At 47.9% G+C, this 23,950-nt stretch overlaps 2 protein-coding genes and 1 long non-coding RNA gene across 5 annotated transcripts in view; 2 read left to right on the top strand and 1 right to left on the bottom strand.

The window, feature by feature from the left end:
- Pi3k21b (phosphatidylinositol 3-kinase regulatory subunit alpha) overlaps nt 1-19,109 on the bottom strand; it is a 24,408-nt gene extending 5,299 nt beyond the window's left edge. The window contains exons 1-6 of one of the 2 annotated variants that reach the window (XM_076389442.1): nt 19,047-19,109; nt 18,905-18,952; nt 5,441-5,550; nt 4,056-4,190; nt 848-1,124; nt 333-425 (exon numbers count right to left, since the gene is read on the bottom strand). In XM_076389442.1, coding sequence (XP_076245557.1) covers nt 333-425; nt 848-1,124; nt 4,056-4,190; nt 5,441-5,530 — 595 coding nt within the window. In that variant the 5' untranslated portion in view covers nt 5,531-5,550; nt 18,905-18,952; nt 19,047-19,109. Of the gene's footprint in view, nt 1-332; nt 426-847; nt 1,125-4,055; nt 4,191-5,440; nt 5,960-18,904; nt 18,953-19,046 lie in introns of those variants that run through there. The other variant, XM_076389441.1, reaches the window with a different exon arrangement.
- On the top strand, nt 18,081-21,624 carry LOC143186062 (uncharacterized). Of its 2 annotated transcripts, none has more exons than XR_013002994.1 (3): nt 18,081-18,193; nt 20,744-21,004; nt 21,573-21,624. It is a non-coding gene; the product is annotated as an uncharacterized LOC143186062 (long non-coding RNA). The 2 variants fall into 2 exon arrangements; XR_013002993.1 differs by lacking the exon at nt 21,573-21,624 and adding an exon at nt 21,111-21,187.
- Nucleotides 21,510-23,950, top strand: LOC143186061 (armadillo repeat-containing protein 6 homolog). Its single transcript, XM_076389445.1, has 5 exons — nt 21,510-21,726; nt 22,207-22,538; nt 22,614-22,909; nt 22,990-23,255; nt 23,362-23,950. Exons 1-5 carry the CDS (start codon nt 21,610-21,612, stop codon nt 23,734-23,736), a joined length of 1,386 nt encoding a protein of 461 aa, XP_076245560.1. The 5' UTR covers nt 21,510-21,609; the 3' UTR covers nt 23,737-23,950.

Below are 23,950 nucleotides of genomic sequence, written 5' to 3'. Positions count from 1 at the left end.
CTTCTCCCCTTCCTTCTTCCTGCCCCCCGCGAGCAAGAGAACAAACGATTCCGATCGAAAGACAGCTATGAATATTTAGTTATTCAGATATTAGAGCGACAAGTAGCGCGCAGCACGGCGAACGTGTCCTTGCCGGCAAACTTCATAATCGAGTACGATTGCGAAGCAATTTCAGCATCAGCGAACACGTTTCTGATGCAATCCCGGGATAGTCGATTAAAAGACGTCTGAATTTTCAAATTGTTTCCGTGTTCCATTCATTAACGTAGCGAAGAGGTAAACGGGCACGCGGTGCTCGCACCGTATCAATGCCACTGAGAAACTGAGCTTACCTGGCGTAAATCTATGATCACAGTGCTCCGAGTTGACGCAGTTCGCGGGTAGACCAGTCGCCGAGCACGTTCGGTGAGCCACCAGACCGCAATCTAACGCATAACAAGGGAAAATTGCTCGGTTTTAATTGCTCCTTCGATTAGTTCGTTCTGCTAAAAACGCTGCAAACATTTGCCACCAGTGTCATTGACTTCATTATCAAAGTCTACGTCAGAATCAGAAAAACTTGATACGATTAAAAAAATATTGATACAGTAAGTAATTCCATCGTATGTATCTCTGTATGGAAGAATATCTCGCGGCTGTAATCTGATAAAAATTTCCGCCAATGCAAGGCGAGGAAAAAAAACAATAACTCGCGAGATTAAGCCAGCGAGTTGTGAAAGCACGGTAATACGTTCAAAATATATTTGAACGCTTCGATAGGTAGTTTTTTGGAGGTGAAGTCGCTGAGTATAGAAATGGCTTCACTTCCGCAGCCGATTCCCTAGGTATCGATGCTTAAGATACCTACCTAAACAGAGCAAGCCCTGATGCAAGAGGCCCCTCAGATATTTATGGCACTTGTCACATTTCTCCAGCATGCTGAAGCTCTGGGGCACGAGGGAGTGTGGGTTACCGGTGATCCCAGCGTTGCAACTAGCGAAGGAATCGTTGGCCAAAGCGGACGTGGTCGGCGTGGCCGCGGAGGTCGACTCTTGTAACGAGAACGGCGTCTGAGAAGACAGACAAAGCTCCTCGATGCAAGCCAGAATGTTCTTCTGATGGAACTCATCCTTGATGCCCATGTTCTGCGAACAAGAAGAACGAAGCATGGTAACGCAGGCACCGCTAACTCAAAGCTCTCTCCTCTCTTTATCCGCTTTCGTGTTCACTTTCGTGTTGCGTTGCACCGTAAATACATCACCTACCGGTTCCACAAACTTTACGAGGCCCTGTGCTGCGTTCAGCGCGAAAAAGAAGTTCGCTAACGGCGCGGTACAGTTATGAACTTGCGTACTCGTAAACGGAGAAATATAGCGAACATAAAAGTCCAGGGGACCGAGGCAGCAGCACAAGCGATGTCTAGCGAATCCTCTTTGGAGACACGATCTTCGAATTTTCGACCTCAAAGTCTAGTCCAGAGTGCTCGAATATTCGACGCGGAAGGGGATCGTTTCGCGAAAATTCAAATTCCGCGATTATGCAACTACCAAGGAGAACTAGAGAACTCGTAAAAGGAGGACCGATGAATGTGTCTACCCCGCGGCTGGCATCTCGTTTTCCACGCCGCGGTTGATGCCCGAGTCAACAGGTGTCAGGTACATGCGACTCGCGGCGGATAAACAGCTGTGTACACCGAACCCCGGTAGACAATGAACCGCCGGGGACAAAAGTCGACTAACACGGTGCTCGATAATTGCTCCACCTTCGAACCGCCCGATTTTCGAGGCTAAAACACAGTTAACTGCAAAAAATGATTATTCGGCGACAGGCACTGCCATCGCGATAGCCACAACAATTACGTAAGAAAGAAAAGAAGCTAAAATATTCTGAAACGATTGCAGCGGAATCGGGGCGGTGGCAAAAACGGATCGCCTTACTTTCAGGAATCGACGCGTTTCTTTGAGGCTCGGCCGCTTCCGGCACCGAGGTCCCCGCCTGCTGGCACGCATTTTTTCCAAATTATGGTATTCGGGTGCACATTGGCAGGGGCTATTTTAAAATGTGCCGGCAAGCGTGGGTCCACGGCGCCACGTCGCGCACTGGGCCAAACGGGCTATTATTAGAGTTACACGCGGCAAGGGTGAAGAATCGGTGCGCGCACGTGTATACAGCGTGAAAAAGCTGTTGCCAAACTGCTGTGGGAGGAGTGCGTAGCCACCAAAACGAACGAGACGGTGCAGCGAGCGAGGATCTAAACATCTTCCGCCTGGTGAATATAATTGTATCATGATTACCTACCGCAACGTTTATCTTGCCCATGGAATCCGAGGTTATATGCAGAGAGATAAAAACGAGGGTAACGACCCGACTCTAATGCGATCTGATTAGTTAAAACGGTCGCAAGAAAACACTTTGCCGTACGGTTCGGAAGATTAACAATATCTTTCTCGCTCGAGCCGGTACGAAGAGAAATTCTGACACGCGATTGTTTCACTTCTCGCCTGTTCCGCGGCGACCGATCGTGGGAGAAAGGGAAGGCTTCGTTTCGAAGTAGAAGACAAGAAACGATTCGTCAGCCATTAAAGTTCGCTCGAGTAGAAGACAATCGAGCGACCGAGAGGAGTTTTCACGAGATAACGACGCGTACGCGGGCAATCTATCAAGCTGACGCTTCGCGTTAAGTGTTAATTACACGTGGTACGCGAGCCCCGAAAGTTTTTTCGGGTGGCAGCGGAGCAAAAAAAAGGCGCGAGACGTCGCGAGTGCGGCGGTCGTTAAATTGTTACGCTTCGTCGTCTGGAAAGGAAGAGACGAGGCCGTGTCGTGCCGTGTCGTCCATGCGATAAAGATAGTACGGCCTTAATTTATTTTCAATAACCGCGACGTGTCTCCCACAACCGCTACGAGGCGAGTCTCTTTCACGGAAAGAAATTATCGAGCCCTCTCCACGGACTCGATAATTAGGAATCATCGATCGAAGCCAGACGAGAGAAGCGCAAAAGGACGATGCGGGTGCAGCGCGGTAAATCGGTTTTAAATAGTCTTCAAATGGCCAACGATCGAGGAGGTGCATCCCCTGGTCGACTCGAGACCCGAGAATCCGCGCGAAGGACGAGGCGAACGAGAATCGGCCGACTTCTCGCGCCGAAAGGACGCTCCGAGACGATTTACGAGTCGATTAGCATGGTAATACGCGATTTACGCTGGAGAAGCCTTGGCGGGACGAGTATTTTTATTCTTCTTGTTCGAGCAGTGCCTAGCGAGACGCGCACCGACTAAATTTGTAAAAGATCCACTGTCCGAGGATCCTCCTCCGAACTGGTCGTCCTAAGAGGACACTATTTTGCAGAAAAGATAAGACGGAATAAAAAATAATAGCGGGCGTGCTTCTTCTTATTAAATTCCAACTCCTATATTTGGTTATTATTCAACCGCAGGGACGTTGGCTCTTTTGCTTTATTTAGAAAGAGAAGCAGTAGCCCCACGGTGCTCCGTGTACGAGATTCTAAAGTTGGGGGGGGGGGGGGCCCCGACAGATAACGGGAAGAAAATCCTTTCGCGGAGATACGACCGAAAGTACTTGTCAAGTATTCGCGATAAGCGATGAAAAATTTCGTTAGAGAGAAGAAGTCGGAGGGGGGCAGGAGGGGCAGGAGGGGCCAGGGAGGACTCGATAAAGAGTCGACTGTGGCGTACAGCAGACGCTACACGGGGCAATTACAGGGTCAACGGGCCAAGGAAAACGTCGTCCAGATACTCTCGAGTCGAGGTCATCGCCTTTGAGTACTAGCCAAAGAATTTTCGATCTCCCACCGCGGCCCCCGATTTCGCTCACGACGCGGTCCCCCTCGAGACGAAACAAGAAAAACCAGGTAAAAATTGCCTGCTCGACTAGTCCTTTCGCCTTCGCCGTTGCCTCGGATTTCAACGGCGCGAGAGCTTATCAACATTTACAGCGTCTCCGAATGTTTATGAAAACATTCTCGATAAGAGATGGAAATTAAAGAAGCGACAGAGACAGTATCGAGACGAGCATCAATATTTCTGCGCGAAGAAACCGCCGATCACAGACTTACCATGAGTTTCTCCCGGTCCAGAAACGGCAGATCGCTGCCCTTGACGTCCTTCGACTTGAAAACGTCCGCATAGCGGTAGAGATTTAAAGCGGCCATCCATTCGACGACGTTTTGGGACGTCCACTCGCTCAGGGGCTGTTACAGAAGAAAGCTGAGGTGAAGACGGGATTCGTGACACAGGCTCCCGGTCAAGTTCAGGTGCGAGGCGAACGGAAACTGACCAGCGAAATTCCCGCGAGTAGCCGCGCGGTCCACTAACCGTCTCCCCGTCGATATGATTAATCGCAGTTTTCGCGACTGAGATTGCGTAACGAACCGGCAATCGGCCGTCGCGAATTCCATACCGATAAATCGCGATGACGCGTTCGCTGTTTAAAAGATTCACACGTGAACGTCGTGAGAGCCTTGTATAAACAGAATGAATAATTTTTTGCGCGCGACTTTTTTTCCTTTCCGATCTAGTCCACCAGAGGGACTTTATCACTGAACATTTGTGAAGAAGAAAGTGATAGTACAAGTATGCTAAAACGATCGTATTATCTGTACTTTTATTTTACAAATTCTTTGGCGCGGTTCGTGATTTACTACGGGGCAAGTAGATTTATACGTTCATGGTCAGACATGCTTCTCCGGCTTTTATCCATGTTCCTCTTAAACTTTTATCGTTTCTTCGAAAGTTTCAAATTAATCAATCGAGAAAGCGTTCTGGAATTTCAATCTGAACGACAGAATAATTAATATATCGTTTTACTCCGATACCCGAATGTGCTTTCCGATCCGTAGATGCTGCTGGCGAGCGAGCGGTGGACAAACGTTGTCCAACACGCGACCAGAAACGATTAGATAGCGCTGACATTGTGGAAAGAGGACGAAACGCGCGAGTACGGCGTACGTACATGTGCAAGCAATATCTCCCGATAAAGCGAAAGCATAAAAACGAAGGAGAAAAGAAAACGTAACCTTCTCGCGTAACCTTAAGCCTACGATTGTGACGACACGAGACAGATAAGAGGGCTGGCTCTATCATCTGCTCCAGAGGGAACTCGCGACGATCTCCTGCGAATATTTACCCGGAGTTTCAAAATTTCTATCGTAGTTATCTAATTTCGTAGCGAGCCTTTATCCACTGAAGCATCGGAGGACTGCGCGTCTGACATCAGACGGCCCTGTTCCCCTTACTCTCGAATTAATGAATTTGAAGAAAAACTTCTCACAGTCTCTTTTGAAAGTCGTCCTTTGGACCTTACTCCTGGCAGATTTATCGCTGCGACGATATAATCGACGAGTCTTTAAACGATAATCCTCGCTTTGAAATGAGAGTAAAAGGACAAAGTGTCCGTAGGAATGGTAGAATTAGCGATAAAAAGGAGTGGTTGGATACTGACCTTGTCCTTGTCGAGAACCTGGCCCGGTAGCGCGTGGCCCTTGCTACTCCACTGGCAGAGGTGCTCCCCGTTGTAGTCCGCGCAGACCATGTGGAAGCACGCATGACACTCTGCAGGGCATAGAGAACCGCACATGCAACAGCACGTATTAGGGGTGAGGACGGTGACGCGCGTTCTGTCGGACGCGGCAGACAGCTCGGCACCACCCTTGCCTCCTTTGCCCTTGAAAGGGACACGTTGTCCGCAACCACCACCACCACCACCCGGTTCCTCGTGACCGATCGAATTCGAATTCCCGCCACCCTCTGCCACCGTGCTCTGGTGCTGGTTGACGCGGTGCTGCAAGTGCAGCTGCGCGTCGCACTCGCACCAGCACACGTACGAATGAAGGGACACGGTCCTCGCGCACGAGGAGATCTCTCTCGAAATCTCCTCGGACTCCTCGCCAGTCCTGGCCTTGATCTGGGGATCCGAGTTCCACGAAGACAGCACGGCCTGTCCCCGCGGGCGCAAGCTCATCAGCAGCTCGAATCTGGCGACAACGTGCTTGACGGTGAGGCTAGCGGTCGTCAGGGAGGAAAGAGTGCAAGCAGAGTGGAGCTGCTGGCCAGCGGAGCACCGCCTGGACGAGCCAGGGGCCAGGCTCCCCCTGAGCCTGATCGCGTCTGGAGTCTGAGTCTCGGCGGAATAGCTGGCTGCAACGGGGGAGGAGCCGACGAAGCTCGTAGGAGAGGTCGGCTGGAAATCGCCGTAGATGCCATTCGCGGCGGCGGCGGCGGCGGCGACGTTGGCGATGAAGCTGCGCGCCGGCGGTGGTAAAACTAATCTGCGCTCTCGGCGCGGCTGCAGGCTGGAAACGACGGACGGGGCCACGGTGCTGGCCTGTGTCGCGATCGTCGAGGACGAAGAGGACGTCGAGGCCACGCCGGTGGCGGTCGTCGTTCCAGCGCCCTTTCGAAGCATGTAATTGTCCGCGTCGACGGCTAGGAGCCGCGACATGGCCGTGGACTTGGCCTTAGCGTTGCTGTCATCGTTCCCCTTGCTCGGCGACGCTTTCGTCTTCTCCGTCTTGCACTTTTTCTCGCGTTCCTCGCTGCCAGCCGGGCTAAGGAGATCGGGTATCCTGCTCTGTAAGCCGACCGCGGGCTGTTGCACCTGCGAGCCGACGGTCGCAGCTGCGACGGACACGCTCTTTGCCCGCTTCATCGCTCACGAGCATGAAATCTGTCGACGCACTAGGTCTTGCTGCGTCCTGCCGAGCCCAGACCGTCCCTCGGATCGCGCGAGGCGCCCGTCATCGTCCTTCCCTTCGTCCTTCCCTTCGTCCTTCCCTTCGTCCTTCCCTTCGTCCTTCCCTTCGTCCTCGGGCAAGATCGCTCCGACTACGGATCGCTGGCGGTGATCTCGCGCGACACCGACCGACTCCCGCGCGCTAAAAACGTGAACGCTTCGCTGCTCGAGGTTCCCAAGGTCACTCGCATGTCGCCAACGCCGATGCGACCTCCTCTCCTCGCTGCACGCTTTCTTTCCACGTCCACAAGGTGGCAATCCCTAGTCAGGTCCTAGAAGCTCCGAGTCGTTCCTCCTAGTCGGCGCATCGTTAATTACTGCTCGCTCGCCGCTAGGCATTCGACGGTGAGCTTATCGGCCGAGCATCGATATCTTCGGGAAGAAAAGATTCCATTCGGGGCCAGGGTGGGGGCAGAGAAAGAATTTGTCGAATTTCAATGCGAACCTCTCCTCCGTCCTTCGCCTCGGCGATACCAGCGGCGATTCCGTCGCGCGTCAACTCGGCCCAAGTAGTGGAAATAGACGGATAGCACGGGCAGAGATAGAGAGAGAGAAGAGGGAAGAGAGAAAAACGAGAGAGAGAGAAAGAGCCGTTCCCGTGGGTGTGACCTCGTGTAAATTCGTTTTCCATAAATCTCACTCCTACCACATGCCCCCCACCTCTCCCTCTCTCTTTTTCTCTCGCGCGCTCGTTCCCGTGCGCGCACACACGACCTTTGTATGAACGCCGAGATTCGCCGAGCCCGAACGAAACCGGTTTCGTCGAGCAGCGACACCGAACGATTTTCAACGTAGTGGCCACCGACAGAGATCCTCCTCCTCGTGGCACATCGACGGACACCGCGGCTCCAGCAAGCCCTCTCGTCGGTTCCCTTCCTCGATTCGATCGAGAACTGTTTCACCAATGCGGTCGAGGAGCCCACCGCTCCGATCGTGCACGCGCTCCGAGAGATCGAGCGATCGCTGCTCTCAGATCGAGTAACGTGCGCGCGCCTCACCTCGATTCCCCAATCGCCTCTGCTTTCGTCCTTCCGGTGCTCTCTGGATCTCCGCTGAACCTCCGCCGAACCTCCGCCGAACCTCCGCCGTGTCTGCTGCTGTCGCCGAGCGATTCCTCCCCGATTCGCAGAAAAGCAGGTCTCGCGTTACCGCGACGAGGACAGTGCGCGGTAGAGAGGCTAGGTCGTGGTAAAAAATGTGCTCGTTCGATGTTTCTCACGGTGTGCGCAGAAGTCTCGCCGATGTCGTCGGCTGGACGGAACACTGTTCGCGATCGAGGAACCGATCGGGAGCACTTTTCCACGCGTGTCGACGCTCGTGTCCAAGGAACGATACACACTGTCGGTGTCGTTTCGAACGATCCGCGCAGAGATTATCGATCACGAGACGGCACGCATCCGCGCTCGCCCTTATCGCGACCAGCAGAGATCCGCGACTGGTGCGTCTCCTCCGGTCGCGCTCGCGTTTCTCGCTTCCTCGACGGATCACTTGGCGGAGACACTTTACCGACGGCGAGTCAGTCGATCGGTCGGTAAAGCAGCTCACCAGCCGGACGACTCTATTATCGAGCTCCTTCCCTCGCCACGCACGTATCCTTCCCTTTCTACTTGCGCTGGCCCGTTCGTCCTGTCAAGGGAAAGGTTCTCCGCCGTTTCTCAACTCTCCACGACGTTCGCCCCGTCCCTGTAGGACCTCTCGATTGCATTTAGTCGTCGATGTCGTCGCTTGACGTCGCGTCGAGGCGAGCTCAGACGTTCGGACTTGGGACCTGTTCTCGTCGTTCTTACTACTATCCCACGCGAGCGAATCGCAGTGTTCTCGTCCTCGTTCTTCCGGTTCGTTCTCCGATCGGTCGACACCGGAACACCGGGTGCATACGTGCCCACTCGCCGGAGCAGCGCACGCACACCTCCTGGCCACGGGATGGAAAAGTCAACTGGGCACTGCACTTTTTGCACCGGTGGCCTGCACCACGCGCACACCTGCACACACGTCACTTTCCGCGCATATGTGCACAACACCTATCTATCCGTCTGCTGTCTCTTCCCCTCCTGTGCCTGCTCTGCCCACCGTCTCCGTCCGTCTCCGTCCGTCTCCGCTCTTCGCGTCCACACACGAGCGGGCGCGCGCGCGCGAGCGCTCAGGGTCTTCCGTCTCTCTCGACTCTTCCCTCTCCACCGCTCCGTCCTTCTCCCGCACACTGCCTCGCTCTCCTCTCCCTCTCTTTCCTCTCTTTCACTCCGCTGGCCGTGCACAGCCGGTCTACATGCCGACTGCCAGCCGTGGGCCAAGTCTCCAACTTCTTTCCCTTTTTCCCTCCCTTCCTCTCTCCTTTTTCCTATTTCTCCTCTTCTGTCCCCTCTATCTGTCCCCTCTATCTGTCTGTTCCGTGTCGTTCTTCTGCTCCTTCCAGCGGCTTTATTTCACGCACGACGCGTGGAGAACGGTCCCCAGGTTTTCGGCTTTCACTCGTTCGAGAGGACAGGGTCGGTCGTCTTCGATTCGTCGAAGAATCGCGGGACGTCGCTCGGATCTTCGAAGATCACTACCGATTCTCGCCGCTATCGAAAGTAGTCACGTACGGCTGTGCACTTGGCGTAGACTGTGTGTACTGGCTGGCTGTCTCTCCTTCGGTTCTTCCTATCGCTTCTTTTCACTGGCGCCGACCGTTGCCAAAGGATACGAGCTCTCTTCCTTGAAACACTCTCCTCCGTCGTTCTCCATCGAGTTCTCCACCCTCGGCCGATCACGATCGTCTACGTCTACGCGGACGATTTCCTGCCAGAGGAAATATCTTCTCCGGCGGCTCGGCGCACAGCTGACCGGCCGGTCCGCCAAGTTCGGTCAATAGCCATAGCAGTCGCAGCCTGCCGAGGGTTGCTCGTGCCCGACCGTCGGCGCTGCGGTTCGGCCTCTTCCGCCTCGTTTCGGTCGTTTCCGTGGCCTTTACGCGAGCCACCGCCGTGTTTCGCAACCATCGGGCCCTGGGCTTCGCCTACCGATCGAAGCCGCTTCGTGGAAATTTCTCATGCACCCTCTACACCCTCCTGCTACGCCAACGACGGCTAAACCCTCGCAAGCAAAGAATGAACCCTGCGCTCCGAATCAATCGTTTCGTTTCGATTTCGTGCCCGAGTCGATACGTTTTCAGTCGAGGATTCTTCGGTGCAGAGATAGCCGCCGATGACGAGCAGAGTTGTATCGTTGGAGAGTTGAAATATATTATCGCGCGATTGGTGGCAGAGGTTGACGGCTGCATTCGCGTAAACACGAGATAGTCCGAAATTCGCGCGTAACCGATAGTCCACTGTTGGTCAATTAAAAACCATGATCGAGTCGCAATCGGTCCGATTCGGGCTTACTCTTATCTGGGACCAGCCGTGATAATGTATGAAGCATCGATTATTCGGAACGAGTGTACTCGCTAGGCGCTGGCGAAATATCTCGCGGCTAATAAACTCGTCCAGTGTGATCGATAGAGATAGTAAACTCGCCCGAGCTCGAGTCAGGTGTTTCGTCAATGGACAAACCTATCGCCTTTTTTTCTTCAGCCAGCGAGGAAGAGATTTCGCTGGCTCCGTTTGCTTGGCACTCGGTGTGCGTGTCACGATTCCCTCGCTTGTTAGAGAATTCAGCGAGCAAAGTTGCTCCGTGTAATCGACGCTTAAGCGAGCGACGCATCCGCGAATAGGGATCGCAGCGTCGACTGGCTGTTATAAAAGTCACGTTCGAGAAAAAAATACGTTCTCGTTATCGTTCCTGACTAAATCCAGCCGAACCGATTATTCCCTTGCGTGGGAGATCCCCTAATCCCCGGTTAAAAAATAGTCTGCGATCCCCGGTGAACGGTGATCGTTCGTGCTGTATGTAGATTCCTGGGGCGATTCGGAGATCCGAGTAACGGATAAAGATTCCATTGGCTCCGAACGCGTAAAGATAAACCCGGTAATCGAACGATTCTCTGGCGTTCCCTCGGAATTCAATGGGCGAAGCTCTACTGGTCGAATGAGGCGGAGGAAAAAATAGGCAAAAAGGAATCGAGCCCCCTCCCTAGTCCCTCTTTCCCTGTACGTCGTAAACGTCAATGCTGACGAAGGCAGAATCAGATTTCATTCTTTACGATTGGCCTTTACTCGCGCTCTTATCGCGAGAACCCTACGCGCGACGCGATACCGTCGAGTGCGTACGCACGTGCTATTGCGCGCAGCAAGGGTCTCTGGTGCTCGAGTCACATGAAAGGGCTCCCCGCGCGGCGTACTTGAAAGGGAAGAAAGGGACGTGAAAGTGAAAAGCGACTTTCCAAGGTAACCAGCCGGCCAGACCAGGAGGGAGGAAGGTGGCGCGATACAAGGATCCCCGGACGTAGGATGATCGAATCCGGCTGCGCAGGCGCCCTGCCTACAGTATCCTGTTCAAGGTCACAGTACCATCGACCACCCTCTCCTGCCAACCCTTCGCCCTGTTTCACCACGGAAGGACCGATCGATTTCCCATTGGAAAGCCAATTGATGGACCCTTTCAGGCTTTTCAAGGGGTACGGATTAAATTGTGGCCGTCAGTCAGCCGTTCCCAGTATCCACTGTACTCGCAACAGCAAATCGTTGTCTGTTACGAGGATTTAAAGCGACGTAGCTCCCTTTCAAGACCGACTGAAATACGAAACGGCATTCAACGTTCGAGGTGATATTCGGGCCTCGAGTAGAATGAAGACGTTAATGCGCAGACAGAGCGGGGGGTCTGGTCTCAAGTGGAATAAGACAGTCGCGGACCACTGGATTTCCTTGGCACGTACCGAACGACCGCCAGACCAAAAAATTCAATGCTTTACGAGCATTTTTAACTTCACGTGTCAAAGATACGCGTTGCATTCCTAGATTCGACGGGGCGATTGCGGCGAGGAACGCGTTTTCTTTCGGCGCGTACCGAGGCATGTTTTAAATCAGGTCGAAAGAGGCGCGGCATGCTTTTCACGCGAGCTACACGCGTTATTAAATATCTCTGCTGCACGAACTTCACTCGATTACTTTCAACTAGACAGACACTGCTCGAGCCCTGACCACTCGAGTATCAGAAATTATCCAACTATCGAGTGAGGGATACTCGACTACCGAATGCAAGCACATTTTTTTGTAGAACCTCCGCGATAAAGAGCAATTTTTCATTGAAGGTAAATAGAGTGGAGTGTCAATACTCGTCGCGGGACGAGCACTCCACTCTTTCCCGAGATGGTTCGACACGCTTCGTATCGAGGGAAGGAAAAAATGGTTTCGTTGCGGTTAGAAAAATCGGCCTCGTGTCGCGCTCGCACAATACAACGCTCCCCCTTTTGCTTCCGTCAATGTTTAAATACGATAACGTGACGAAGACACGCTCGGCTGCGCCCATATAATACGAGCCGGCTCGTTTTTATTCCGCTCTTTGCTGGCGATACTTTCGTGCGTCTCGCGGCTCTGCGAGCCTATCAAAAGAACTGACGTGCAAATTAATAGCAACATCGGGTACGCGGTTGGTTCTATACGCTCCAACAACCAGCTATTCACGCCACTGCCATTCCATCGACGATGCACCGATGAATTACGTAACCATGCAAATGAATTCGTAAAGATTCACGCAATAGTGCTCTGTCACATTTTTTTATAGCTGCACGTGCGAGAAGCCGAGGGGACGAATTTTCCTCCACTCCCGCTGAACCAGAAAAGCCTTCAAACGCGATTCAATTCGAAGATGCGAATCGAGATTCTGCGATTCATCTGCTCGGTTGTTCGCTCTCGGCTCGAAGAATAGCGAACAATGACATAGGAGCAGCGACAGCGTGGGCGGTAAATTCCCGGTAATGGGACTAGTTACAGCGGAACGTTGCGTAATCGACGAAATTGCGGGTGCCTTAACGATAATAATTAGCAGCCGACGTAATTGGAAAAGCGGAAAGCGGATAGAGCAGAATGAAAACGCGAATCACGGTGCGGTGCACGCGTCGACCTGCAACCTTCTTTCTCCTCGCCCTTGGCGAAACCTTTAATCGAGATGAAATCATCGAACAGCCGAGTTCCCGACTGACTCTGACTCCTATTCCACTGGCGTCGGCAGCATCCTTTACCCGGGGAGACCCGAATTTCCCATAGCAACGTGACTGTGCACTCCATTACCCATGACCTCCGCCCTGAGCCCTGGGGGAGAGGCCTCTATATCTGCGAATCAATGCAGCTCCATTGCGTGCATCCCGGCTGTGTGTAACGTTCCCCCGAAACGCGGCCGGCGGTCTAATCGGAATGAGAATGCATCCGCGACGACACGCGATTCGTACCGAGAAAAGAACCGCGCCCGGTCGATTCCTTCTTTGCCTTCTCTCCCTTTGCCTCTGCTCTGTCTGCCGCGCCGCGCCGCGCCGCGCCGCGCCGATTTGCATGTTGCACCAGAGAACAGAGACGCCTCGCGACCCGTCGCGTCGGCTACGGAACGAGAACGCTCCATTATTCCCGAGGCAGGCGTAATTCGTTCACCGCGACCTCCGAACCGTCTCGGGCCAAGTCCGCGACGAGGCTCGAGCCACGAGCATCCCTGGACTCGCTCGCGATCGCGTTATCTGGGCAGGACAGAGAGCCTCGTCGAATATCCGTGTCGAGGTATGCAATTCTCGTCCGACTATGCAAATATGCGACTCGTAAATATGTACAGGCTGTCGAGGAAAATGTGGGCCATTGCATTTCTTCCTTCCCTAGAGCCTCGTGTGCGCTGTGGATCGGTCGCGCGGCAGGATCGAGTGGAAAATCACAGCAGAAGAATGATGAATGAATTCCTTCGAAGGAGGAGAAAAGGGGCACGAAGAAACGAGAGAAGTAGGCGTGTTCGAGTGCGATCGAAGCTTATGACCGAGCAGCGGCCGGGGTTTATTAAAAGCGACCAGGCGACGCGAGTTTCCTCCATCTATCAATTTCAATTCGCGCACGAGTCGCGAGAGTTTCTCACAGTGGATAAGGTGAATAGCGAGACGCATAATAACGTTCTTCGTAGATTCGCCGATAGGTCGGGGTCAGGTAGAGTGAACGAAAAAGGGGACGGTAAATGACACTCGTGAGAGTGAAGGAAACCAGCCCCGAGCGCGAAAGCGAATCGAGAAAGCAAAGTCAAGAGTTCCTGGTCGAAAACCGTGATTGAATCCTAGAAAAATGACCAAATTCCGTAGCGTGACCGCTCCTTTCTCTTGCGCGTGAAACTCCTACTAGGCAAGGAAAAGAAAAGCCGACTTGCACGCTCGAAAAACTTCCCAAGAGAAGAAAACTTGAAGAAATACAGGAATACCCAATTAATATCCCATTTTTCGAACCTGCAAGTGTTCACTACGTAACAATTTTTTAATTCAAAGTGATCACTGTTAAGTTCAGAAGAGCATACGAATATCTAAGAAAAGAAATCTCCATTTGAATGAAACAAGTCTGGAAAGAAACCATGAGGTTGAAATTCAAGGTGGAAAGAAGAGTAAAAACGTAATGACGGCACGAACCGAGTCCGAGCACTGGCACGAGCGTTTGTACGCAGCGTTCAAAGGTGCTCCGAAGGAGGGAACTCGCTCGCTCGAAGTAGACGAGTTAATTTTAGTTTAATCGACCGACCTGATACGAAGAGCTTGCGTACGAGAGCCAGTGCACGTAGATAAGTAAGCATACATAGGTGCGCTCTAGACACGCGGAAGGACTCGCGTTATGGGCCGCTAGCTTACGTGTAACTTCGACAGCCACCACTTTCCCCCCACGGAATCCACTTCCGAGTTTCCCGACCTCTCGGCGTCGCGTCATCGAGTCCAGGACGCGGGATTCTCGGAATCCACCGAGAATCAAGGACTCCATGTGACTCAATGCTCCTACGTACTTATATCGCTCGCTCGGCTGATCTGCATACCGCCGACTTCGCCCAACTTATAAATACACGCGATGGTAGGTTTAACGAGAAACAGTGACAATTTGTAAGCGTCGGTGAGATGAAAGAATGAGTCGGAAAGTAAACCTTTGCGCTGAAAGGAAGTTGACTGGGAACCAACGTCCCAACTGCCCGCCCCCGCAGTCTTCTGCTGAGATACCTCGACTTTCCTTTTTCAGTTTTATTACTTCTACAAAAATAGAGGAACATTCGGATGATTCATATGATGTTTCTGTGTTACGACTCGCTCGCCTCTCCGCGTATTAGAAAACGCTGTGTCTAGGCTTCTGACACCTTGACGTTTTGATGAATATTACTGAAATGACTATTCAACAGAATTTAACCGGATGATACGTGTGTCGTGGCTCCAGTGACTAGCAGAGGCTTCCGTTTGACAGTCAAAGTGCATACGAATGGGCCGTGTAAATGGAATGGGTGAGGGGGGTTCGAGGTCGTTCGGATCGAAATCATTCAATTAAGGTTACGGGACAAGCATCGGGCCCAACATCGACCGACGAACGCAGAAAAGACGATTCATCCTGGCCAATTCGACCTTCCCTGTTATCTATCCTCATCCGACTTTATTATAGTTCATCGATCCTCTCGAACACCGCGTGCACTCATCAAGCTACTCGCAACAGGCTATTGGACGACACGTATCCGCTCGCTTCGATTACTGCTTCATTTGCTACACTTACCTCTGCGTAACTTGCAAAATCGAGTCTCGTGAACAAGTAAAGTAACAGTCTGTAAGCTACTCAATATGCTAAGCTGAAGAATCGAAAGATTTGTTGGTGAATCTGATCTAGGAATCAGTAAATAATTCTATATTTAAATCGAGTACGATAACAGGCCTACAGCTTCGAAACACGTAAACGACAAAGCGTTGAGATCGTCGATTCGAGCGACGTGCTGCTATCGAAAGTGCATCGTACCTTGGGTGCACGGCGAAACGATGCACCCGAGGTTACTACCTAAGAAATACGGAAGTTAATGTTCGGCCGACGATAAGAATGTATAGGACGTTCTGCGAAGACGAATCGAATACAAATCAGAGGAGGCGGAGAGAAGGTCGAAGCACCTCGATGTTCGCGAGTAATAAAGGTTGCGCTCGAGCCTGAGCATAGATCCGTGAGAGCGAGACTTCCGGAAACGAGGAAGGAGAGGCCCCTGCCTCTGTTCCTCGCGCAACTTCAAACGTACTTCGCGACCTGCCCGCCGACCAGGCTAAAAAGTGGAAAAACTCGGGCATCTGCTTCGGCGAGGAGAGGGAAGGGACAGGGGAAGCGGAAATCGAGAAAAAAGGGGGGAAAGCGACGGAAGGGCTAAGCGCTTGCGCGACGAGCTCGTTTCCATGGCTTCGTTCGTTCGTTTCACGTAGCAACAGGAGGACTTTTGACCCCGTTCGATTGTCCTTCGAAACAACTCGGTGCCTCACTGTTTTCTCCCGTTTCGTTGGCCGAGAGCGGGGAAACGCATCGTTGAACGCACTTAGGCGTTACTCGCCTTTAACATCCTCGCCAGTGTCGGCTCTGGATCGAATCCTTTGCGGATTAATTCCTCTCCCATCGCTGTTACCTTCGGGAATCGTACGGGTTTTCGCAGAGGGGTGACGATCATTGATGAAACCATCACGGAAAATTACGGAACGACTGCTCGTAATTTCCTGTTGTCCCCGACTCCAAACAAGGCAGGTCCTATCGTCGATGAATTTCGAAAGCGACGATCACGAGTGATTTACGATGCATGAGTTTCAGTTTACGAGCGGATCGAAGCGGGAAGAAAAACCGCAACAGTATCGCTGATTGCGATGCTTGAAATGTGAACGAAATGGAAAAAAATAATATTTAATGTCATCCAGTGCCTCTTACAAGATTGCAAAATATGATAATGAGAGGAGTAAGGCGCGTCCCGATAGCTGTCTCAGGCAACGACTTAACAATTTGCAAATGAACGTAGCTAGATAAGAATCGCGTGCGCACACGCGCACACAAGCTTCGAAGAATTTCAATTTTCCCACAAATTAATTCAACCCGATTGCGAGCTATTTTCCGAGGAATTTCTTACGAAGGTGGATTGCACTCGCGGTCCACGATCCCCGCCAAATTGCAATCAGCCTGTTTCATGCAGAAACCACAGACGGCATCGACTGGATTCCTTCACAAGCGAAAACAAGAAAAAGGGAGAATCAATTTTTGGAAAATCTGTAATTTAGTCCTTGTAGTCTTGGAACTAGCGCACTCCTTTTTAAAGAAAAGGAGAAACGAAGAAGTCTACGATTCGTCTGAAGAAGTAAAAATATGTCTTCGTGAAGTGAATAGCCTCGCCTGAATCTCTTTTTTAGACTCCACGAGAATACACTTTAATGCGACTCTTTCAGCATGCTTCTTTACAGGCGTTTTTTTTCTGTGCTTAGTACCTGCCATAAATACACGACCGCAGAGACTTTCACTTCTGTTTCCTTTTCGTATCAAATTAAGAGAACTATACTTCACAACGATCATCGTCCGGAGGTCGAAGCAATCAGGTAACGGAAGTCCTGATAATAATCTCACGACGATACGACTATGGACAGGAGAATTTAAGCGAGGTGTAGAAAAGGAGCGAGAAAGTACAACCGAGAGGCTGTCAACTGCTACAGAACTAAATCCTCGAGGAAGGTTAAAACAGAGCCAGCGATCGTATTCGCGAAGTCGTAATCGACCGGTCCGAATCAGAATCGCAAGGACGTGCATCGGGTCAAGCGTAGGTCATGGAAGGGTACAGATCCGAAAGCGTGTCTTAGGAACAAAGAGTGGAGAACCCGTTTTCATCGAGTCGCGAGACAAACTCTTTTTTTCTTCATGTCACGGAATGATCGGTTCCTCCGCGCGATATGACACTGCATCGTTAAGTAGCGATTTTCGACCATCACCGCCATGGAATCTCGCTCGGTCGCGTTCGCGATTCGGCCAAGAGTAAAACAGATAGCTGAACGCTCGTAAAATGATCGTCATTATACGTAAAAGCGTGGTTACATCAACTGTATCTCGGATTTCTGTCTTTTGTACGATTTCGTAGGGAAGGCGAGTAGCAAGCGAGGCGACTACGTGATCGCCGCGCCCGCTAGTTTCCTTTTTCCGAGCGTGAAATCCAATGAAACGTGGGTAATTTCGTTTGCACAGTTGCCAGGTGTGCAATATCTGGCCCAACACACGAATAATACACCGAAGAACGGTTCCTACCTCTGCTCGCTAATTCTGTTTCTTCCACGTATTTAGACGAGGCTATATCCGGCATACGGTCGCCGAATTATCATGGAAAGGCTGTAGACGTATCGCGTGGCGATGCTCTTGGAGGCTCGTCGATGTCATTCGCTTCGAGCACAGAGCATTTGCATTCGAAAAAATTCAGAAGAACAAGAACATTTCCAACGTCGACGAATGGGAAAAAATAAACCTTGTGTAGTGGTAGAGTGTTCTGAAGTGAACGTTTCAGTATAAATGAACAAATCGATAATTAAGTAATTTTTGACGGTGAAAAAGTGATCCACTGCGAATAAGCTGAGAGGTAGGACAATGTTTTTCGAGCAATAAATTATTAAAAAATTCAAAATCTACGAAGTAGCGTTCACTAAATTTTTTATCGCCAAAATGTAATTAGGAAAAAAATTTCTGCCTATTAATCTTTTGATCATGATTAAAATGTGTCTGCTGCGTGTACTGACAAGTTCTACCAATTGAACTGCGATGATGGGGAAGGTTGCGAACAGTAGATACGTCCCTGGGTCGTACGATGCAAAGTAGAGGTAGTGGGGAGCAAAAGGGACAAGAGAGGGTTGTGGAGTTTCAGAAAAGAAACTGCCGACTGAGCTGGAAACGAACGCGAGGTACGGTGAAGGGGGATACGATAGCGCGCCACTCGAAATCACTGCGAGTGCATGTGTTACTATGCTACGATGCTGCCCTCCATGGTGATCGATGAAACGATGATGCACCGCATTTTATCAGGGATTACGATTTACCTTCAAAGAGGGCGACCCTATCGCGACGATTTCTTACCAGTCGGTACACTTATTAATTACCCAATTTCACGCAATTCGATAAATCTATTTTTTCAGACGTTTCAGATGTTTGAAATATTTGTTTACTTTGCTAATGCATGGTTTCGAAAGTCATTAGCAAATTCGATTGATGCTACAAGCATACTATTACGAATCTACATACGGCACGAATAATTATGTGTCACCTTCAAATATGCAATATAATATTAAACACTCACCTTTGCATTTGACCCCCACTTTGCCAGTGCCCCAAACATAATCTTCACCTACAATAAAAGAAACAAAAACAAAATTACTAATCGAAACGAACTTTATACCACGTTGTAAAAAAGATATTTCATATTGTAATGAGACACTTACAATGCTTGCAAAGTATAGGAGTTACAAAATATACATCTATAAGGACATGATTATTCCTAGGTTCGGTGTTGGTTGAATCTGGTACAAATACTGTAAAAAAAAGGAAATAAATTAACAATTGCATTCTATCCCTCCTTTTTATCGTAATTACAAACTATTTATTTACCATAGGGCCCATTGCTGAGGGTTACATAAGACGACTCGTCTTCATTGTGAGTGTCTAAGTACGGTGATAAGTTTCCTTTCAGCATTAGGACTTCCTCGCGTGTACCTCTGACGTCTGAAAACAAAATATTAACAGTGAAAACAGAATCTCTAAAAATGGGGAACAAAAATACTTGAGAACACAAAATGTATACCGGTACAAAAGCTTCAGCTTAGTTCTCCTGCCACTCGCAAAAGCAAGAGCACTGTTTTTCTTTCCTCTAAAATAGAGCGTTATCCGAAATTCATTTAGAACACGGTCACGTTAACATACTACTTTCTTCATCAAAAAATATATTGGAGTTCACTTATTTGTCAGTCACACATAGTATGTAAACATGGATAATCTTGCACAACACTATAATCACAGAACATAATCTCTTCTGACTATTGTGCATCCTTTTCACAGACTTAAAACATTTTTATTTTGCTTCATACCACCGATTGTGTCAGAGTTGATTCTTACTCAATACTCTGCGTATACTATCAAGGAGTACTTGTAACTGTTTGAGCATCATTTAAAAACTTATCTTTACCGAAGATAGAAACACACTATATAGTGATTATATCTTCTTTCTTTCGAAACTAATTTGATTCTCTTCTTGATTATATCGAACGGCACCACAATTATCAAAATTTACAGTAACTCTCGTTTAAGGCTACTTGCGCATGTATATATAGAATTGTATTTAAAAATCTTGCTTGATAAATATATATAAATTTTTGTGATTGATATATATGTACTTATGTATGTATGTATGTATTTACAGAGATGTACTCAATGAAGAGCTACAATGATCTTTTGGATGTCAGCTTCTCTGACCACCCAGAATCATTCAAAGTAACTTGATATGAACACAATGATAACTATTCATGTAAAATGATGTGATACATTATGATCTTATCATTCTTCCTTATATCTCTTTCGTGGAGTGCCAATGCTCGGCTGTAAATCTTCTTTTATTGGGATATTTGTTTCATGTAGGTTCATATCCATAAGCACCTTCTAAAGTCTATCGCAATTCCTGCAACAAGAGTAACAATATATTAGTAACTGTTCAATAAATACTACTTTAACAGAATTACAAAATAAATAAAAAAGAAATCTGTTTTAAATTACTGAATGTATAAATAATTCATATGCAAGCTATTTATGCAATTATGCACTAGCTTAGTAAGGAAAAAAATCACAAGGGGAGCGTCGTACGCGTACTGTGGATCGGAGACGCGCGAGTACTTTTATCGTTCCAAAACGGGCCTAAAGTTTCTCTCCACATATTACAACATCATAAGACTACTTTCAATCTTTTCTGCCGTAAAACAGTCCTACGAAATTGCGAAAATTCACACAGATCACATGGCGACTCTATACTCGCAGAAAAATTGTACAGCGCACGCCTTCGATGACGAATGGCAAAGTTAACACGCGCGTTCAAAGTAAATACTAGATGAAAACCATGCCACTCGCAGTTACAAGAATCATTCACTTTCAGATGGTACGTAGCCGTAGATCTCCTACATCAGGAAACACAATGCTCGAAAGCGATACATCGAAAATTAGAATTAATACGGGCAAGAAACTCGACGTCGACGAGCGATCGGTGGCGATGCAAAGAACGAGAGTTGACAATGCACGATTCACGAAGGCAATTAATCGTAGGAAACACTACCTTTACGGTTCGGCACATCAGATCCTCGGGCTTTTGAGCTTCATGTGCCGGCAAATCAACAACGATTCTTGGAAAGATCAGAAGGTAAGTGACAAAGACTTGTTTCCCTTGATCACGACACGACCAACACGGTTAGGCCAGCCTAGGCAGCTGAGGGCGCTGCGTCTGACCATTGCTTACGTTTTCTCAGGATGAGAAACCTACATATTAAAATCACTTCTCAGACTTCACTGTTCTGCAGTTCGACTCGTATTTGAATAGTTCAGACACACTTTCCCTCCAGAATTTTAAATACAATTACTTTAGAATTCCTGTTGATGGTGAAAAAATGATTGCAATTGAGAAGATGGATAGTTTTATGAGAAGTAATCTAGTGTAATTGCAAATTAAATTATTGAACAGATTATAGTACTGTTTTCTCCTTTCTTGAGCTATGAAAGCAAGAATATGAAAAAATGGTATGGTGTAAAAAATATAGGCTGTAAGATGAAAAGTGGTGGTGTGCTAGGGTCCCTAGATCCAGCCCCACCTTTTGACACAGTTCAAGATAGATGCATTGCAGAACGCGATCAGATTGACATTTGTCTTTTTGTTCTCACGTGGATGGGGCATATCGTACTCTCGCGAGACTAGCATTCATTTCCTAATATAGAAATTCAGGACACTGTGAATAAAGGATTAACGTTATCATGGTTCGTGTAATTACTCAAGAAACTTACGATGAAGTTGTTAATGAAAATATTGAACAATTCTCGATGACTCCTGAAGAAGCTATAGAAGACGCAGTAAAGCAATTTGAAGCACAGGTACTCCAATTTGTTTACATTTGCTTTCTGAATTAATGAATGATGAAAAGTGTATCACTGTTCATTATAATCGTCAAATCTATTTGATTATTCATCGGTTCAAACTGTCCTGAAGTCCTGAGCGTTCCTAATGTCATTTAAACGTCACCATTTTTGAAATTCCAAGTTTGACAAGTTATGATTCTGCAGTCATGTCAAAAATGCCCTAACTTTTTCGCAAATTTCTAACTTTATTTAATAACAAATTTTGTTCGTTTAACATCAAAATTATTGTGGTCATTCTTATCCTATAACTAAATTAATAAGTTTATCCCAGTAAAAGCATTAATTTAATCTAAATACATAATAACATTATATTGGATTATTTGTACAATTAGAGTTGTAGCAACGAAAGAACATAAGAATTCAGATAATCTGGAGCACATTATATAAGTACCTAGGTGCTGTGCCATGTTTTTTTTACTACCTCTATTTTTATAGGGTGTAGACTTGAGCAACATCATTAAAGATCTAAGTCTCAACAATGACACTGACTTAATTTCTTCTTACCTGAATCAAATAAACAAAGCTATAGCAGATAAGAATTATGAAAATGTTCCTCATAGCTTAGACAAATTAAGACATGCATTAGACAAAGATATTGCACGTAGGCTATATGCAAGTAAAAAAGGAGGATATAATACACTGATAAAGTTAATGAAATCTTGCCCTAATAATATTACAATACTAAGGCCAGCATTGAAAACTATTACTTCATTGATGACTAATAATCCTGACTTACTAAATGATGAAGGAATAGCGTTACAAATACAGTAAGAAATTATTTATAGTTATGATTCATTAATCTAGGTCATTGTTTCTTTTATATACATTATTTCATTCGTTAGGATTTTAGATAGAAACACTGACATTCCAACATTACAATATCTCTTGCGATGGATAAGAGAGTGTTGTATAAAACATGAACTCAATAGGCAAGGCATTTTTAATGCAGACATTTTTAGTAAACTTAAAAAAATATTAATTCGAGAAGATGCAACCGGGTCTGAGTTGCGAGATGCCTGTGCTGTTATTAGAGCTCTGGTATTAGATGATGATATAAGGCATGAATATGGAAAAGCTCATGAGCATGCGAATGTTATAGCAAAAGGAGCTCTTAATGTACTTACTGGGTTAATGCCAAGTAAATGATTTTTTCTTGTACTATGTGTAAGTGAAAATTAGGTATAAAAAAATTCTAATTGAGACATTTTTTAAATGTAGGGTTTAAAAAAGATAAAGGGGTGGTGGGAGATTTAATGATAACGTTAGCGGCTTTGATCGTAAGAAACGAATTTTGTCAAGAGGTGGAGGATGCAGGAGGCCTGAAGTTTGTGATCGATGTTATGATAGACTATCCAGATTCGGAAAAGTTGAACTGGCAAGCTTTGAAATTATTGAAAGCTCTCGCTGGAAATGACAATGTAAAATCTCATATTATAACTTCAGGCTGTGGCCCTTTAATTGTTTCTGCTATCAGTCGAATGAAAGTAAGTTTGCATTCACTGTGGGATTGCTTTTCCATGATATAAGTTGATTGATATTTAAGCTTTTCTATGTGAAAATCTCAGTATTCAAACCTTGATTGTACCTTAGGAATCTGAGTGCGTAGTGGCCGCTGGACTTGCATGCATTTCCGCGCTAACACTAAAGTGTTCCTCGAATGCTGGTGTGTTTTATGATTGCGGAGCGCCGCTTATAATCATAGATGCAATGAAAGCTTACCCTAAGAGTGTGAATGTCTTGACGCAAGCTGCTTGGGCCATCCGAAACATGTCTGTAAGAAATAAAGTAGAGTGTAAAGAATTTATTGCGTATGGTGTAGAAGACGTCTTGGGGAGTGCCCTTAAGCAACACGGCTCTAAGTTAGAGAACGACGTAAAGGCTGCCTTGAGAGACCTAGGATTGAAAGTAGAGCTCAAAGAGAGATGGACCGGAAAAGGTGTATCCCTGAGCAACGAGAACGATTAATTGTTACGTTCGTTTTGTAGTGTACCAGATATCTTTATGTACATCACATACAAGCGACGAGTTTTAGTATTGCTGTAGAGCAATATACATACATCAATAATTATGTATATGTGTTGATTTTTTAACTTGTTTTTTTTACATACTCTCATATATTTATATATTGTATATCATTACAGATTTATAATAAACTTTTATCTTTAGTACAATAATGATT

Source organism: Calliopsis andreniformis, chromosome 12 (genome assembly GCF_051401765.1).
Source record: "Calliopsis andreniformis isolate RMS-2024a chromosome 12, iyCalAndr_principal, whole genome shotgun sequence".
In the NCBI taxonomy this organism is placed as follows: Eukaryota; Metazoa; Arthropoda; class Insecta; order Hymenoptera; family Andrenidae; genus Calliopsis; species Calliopsis andreniformis.
This window is presented reverse-complemented; position numbering and strand designations above follow the sequence as displayed.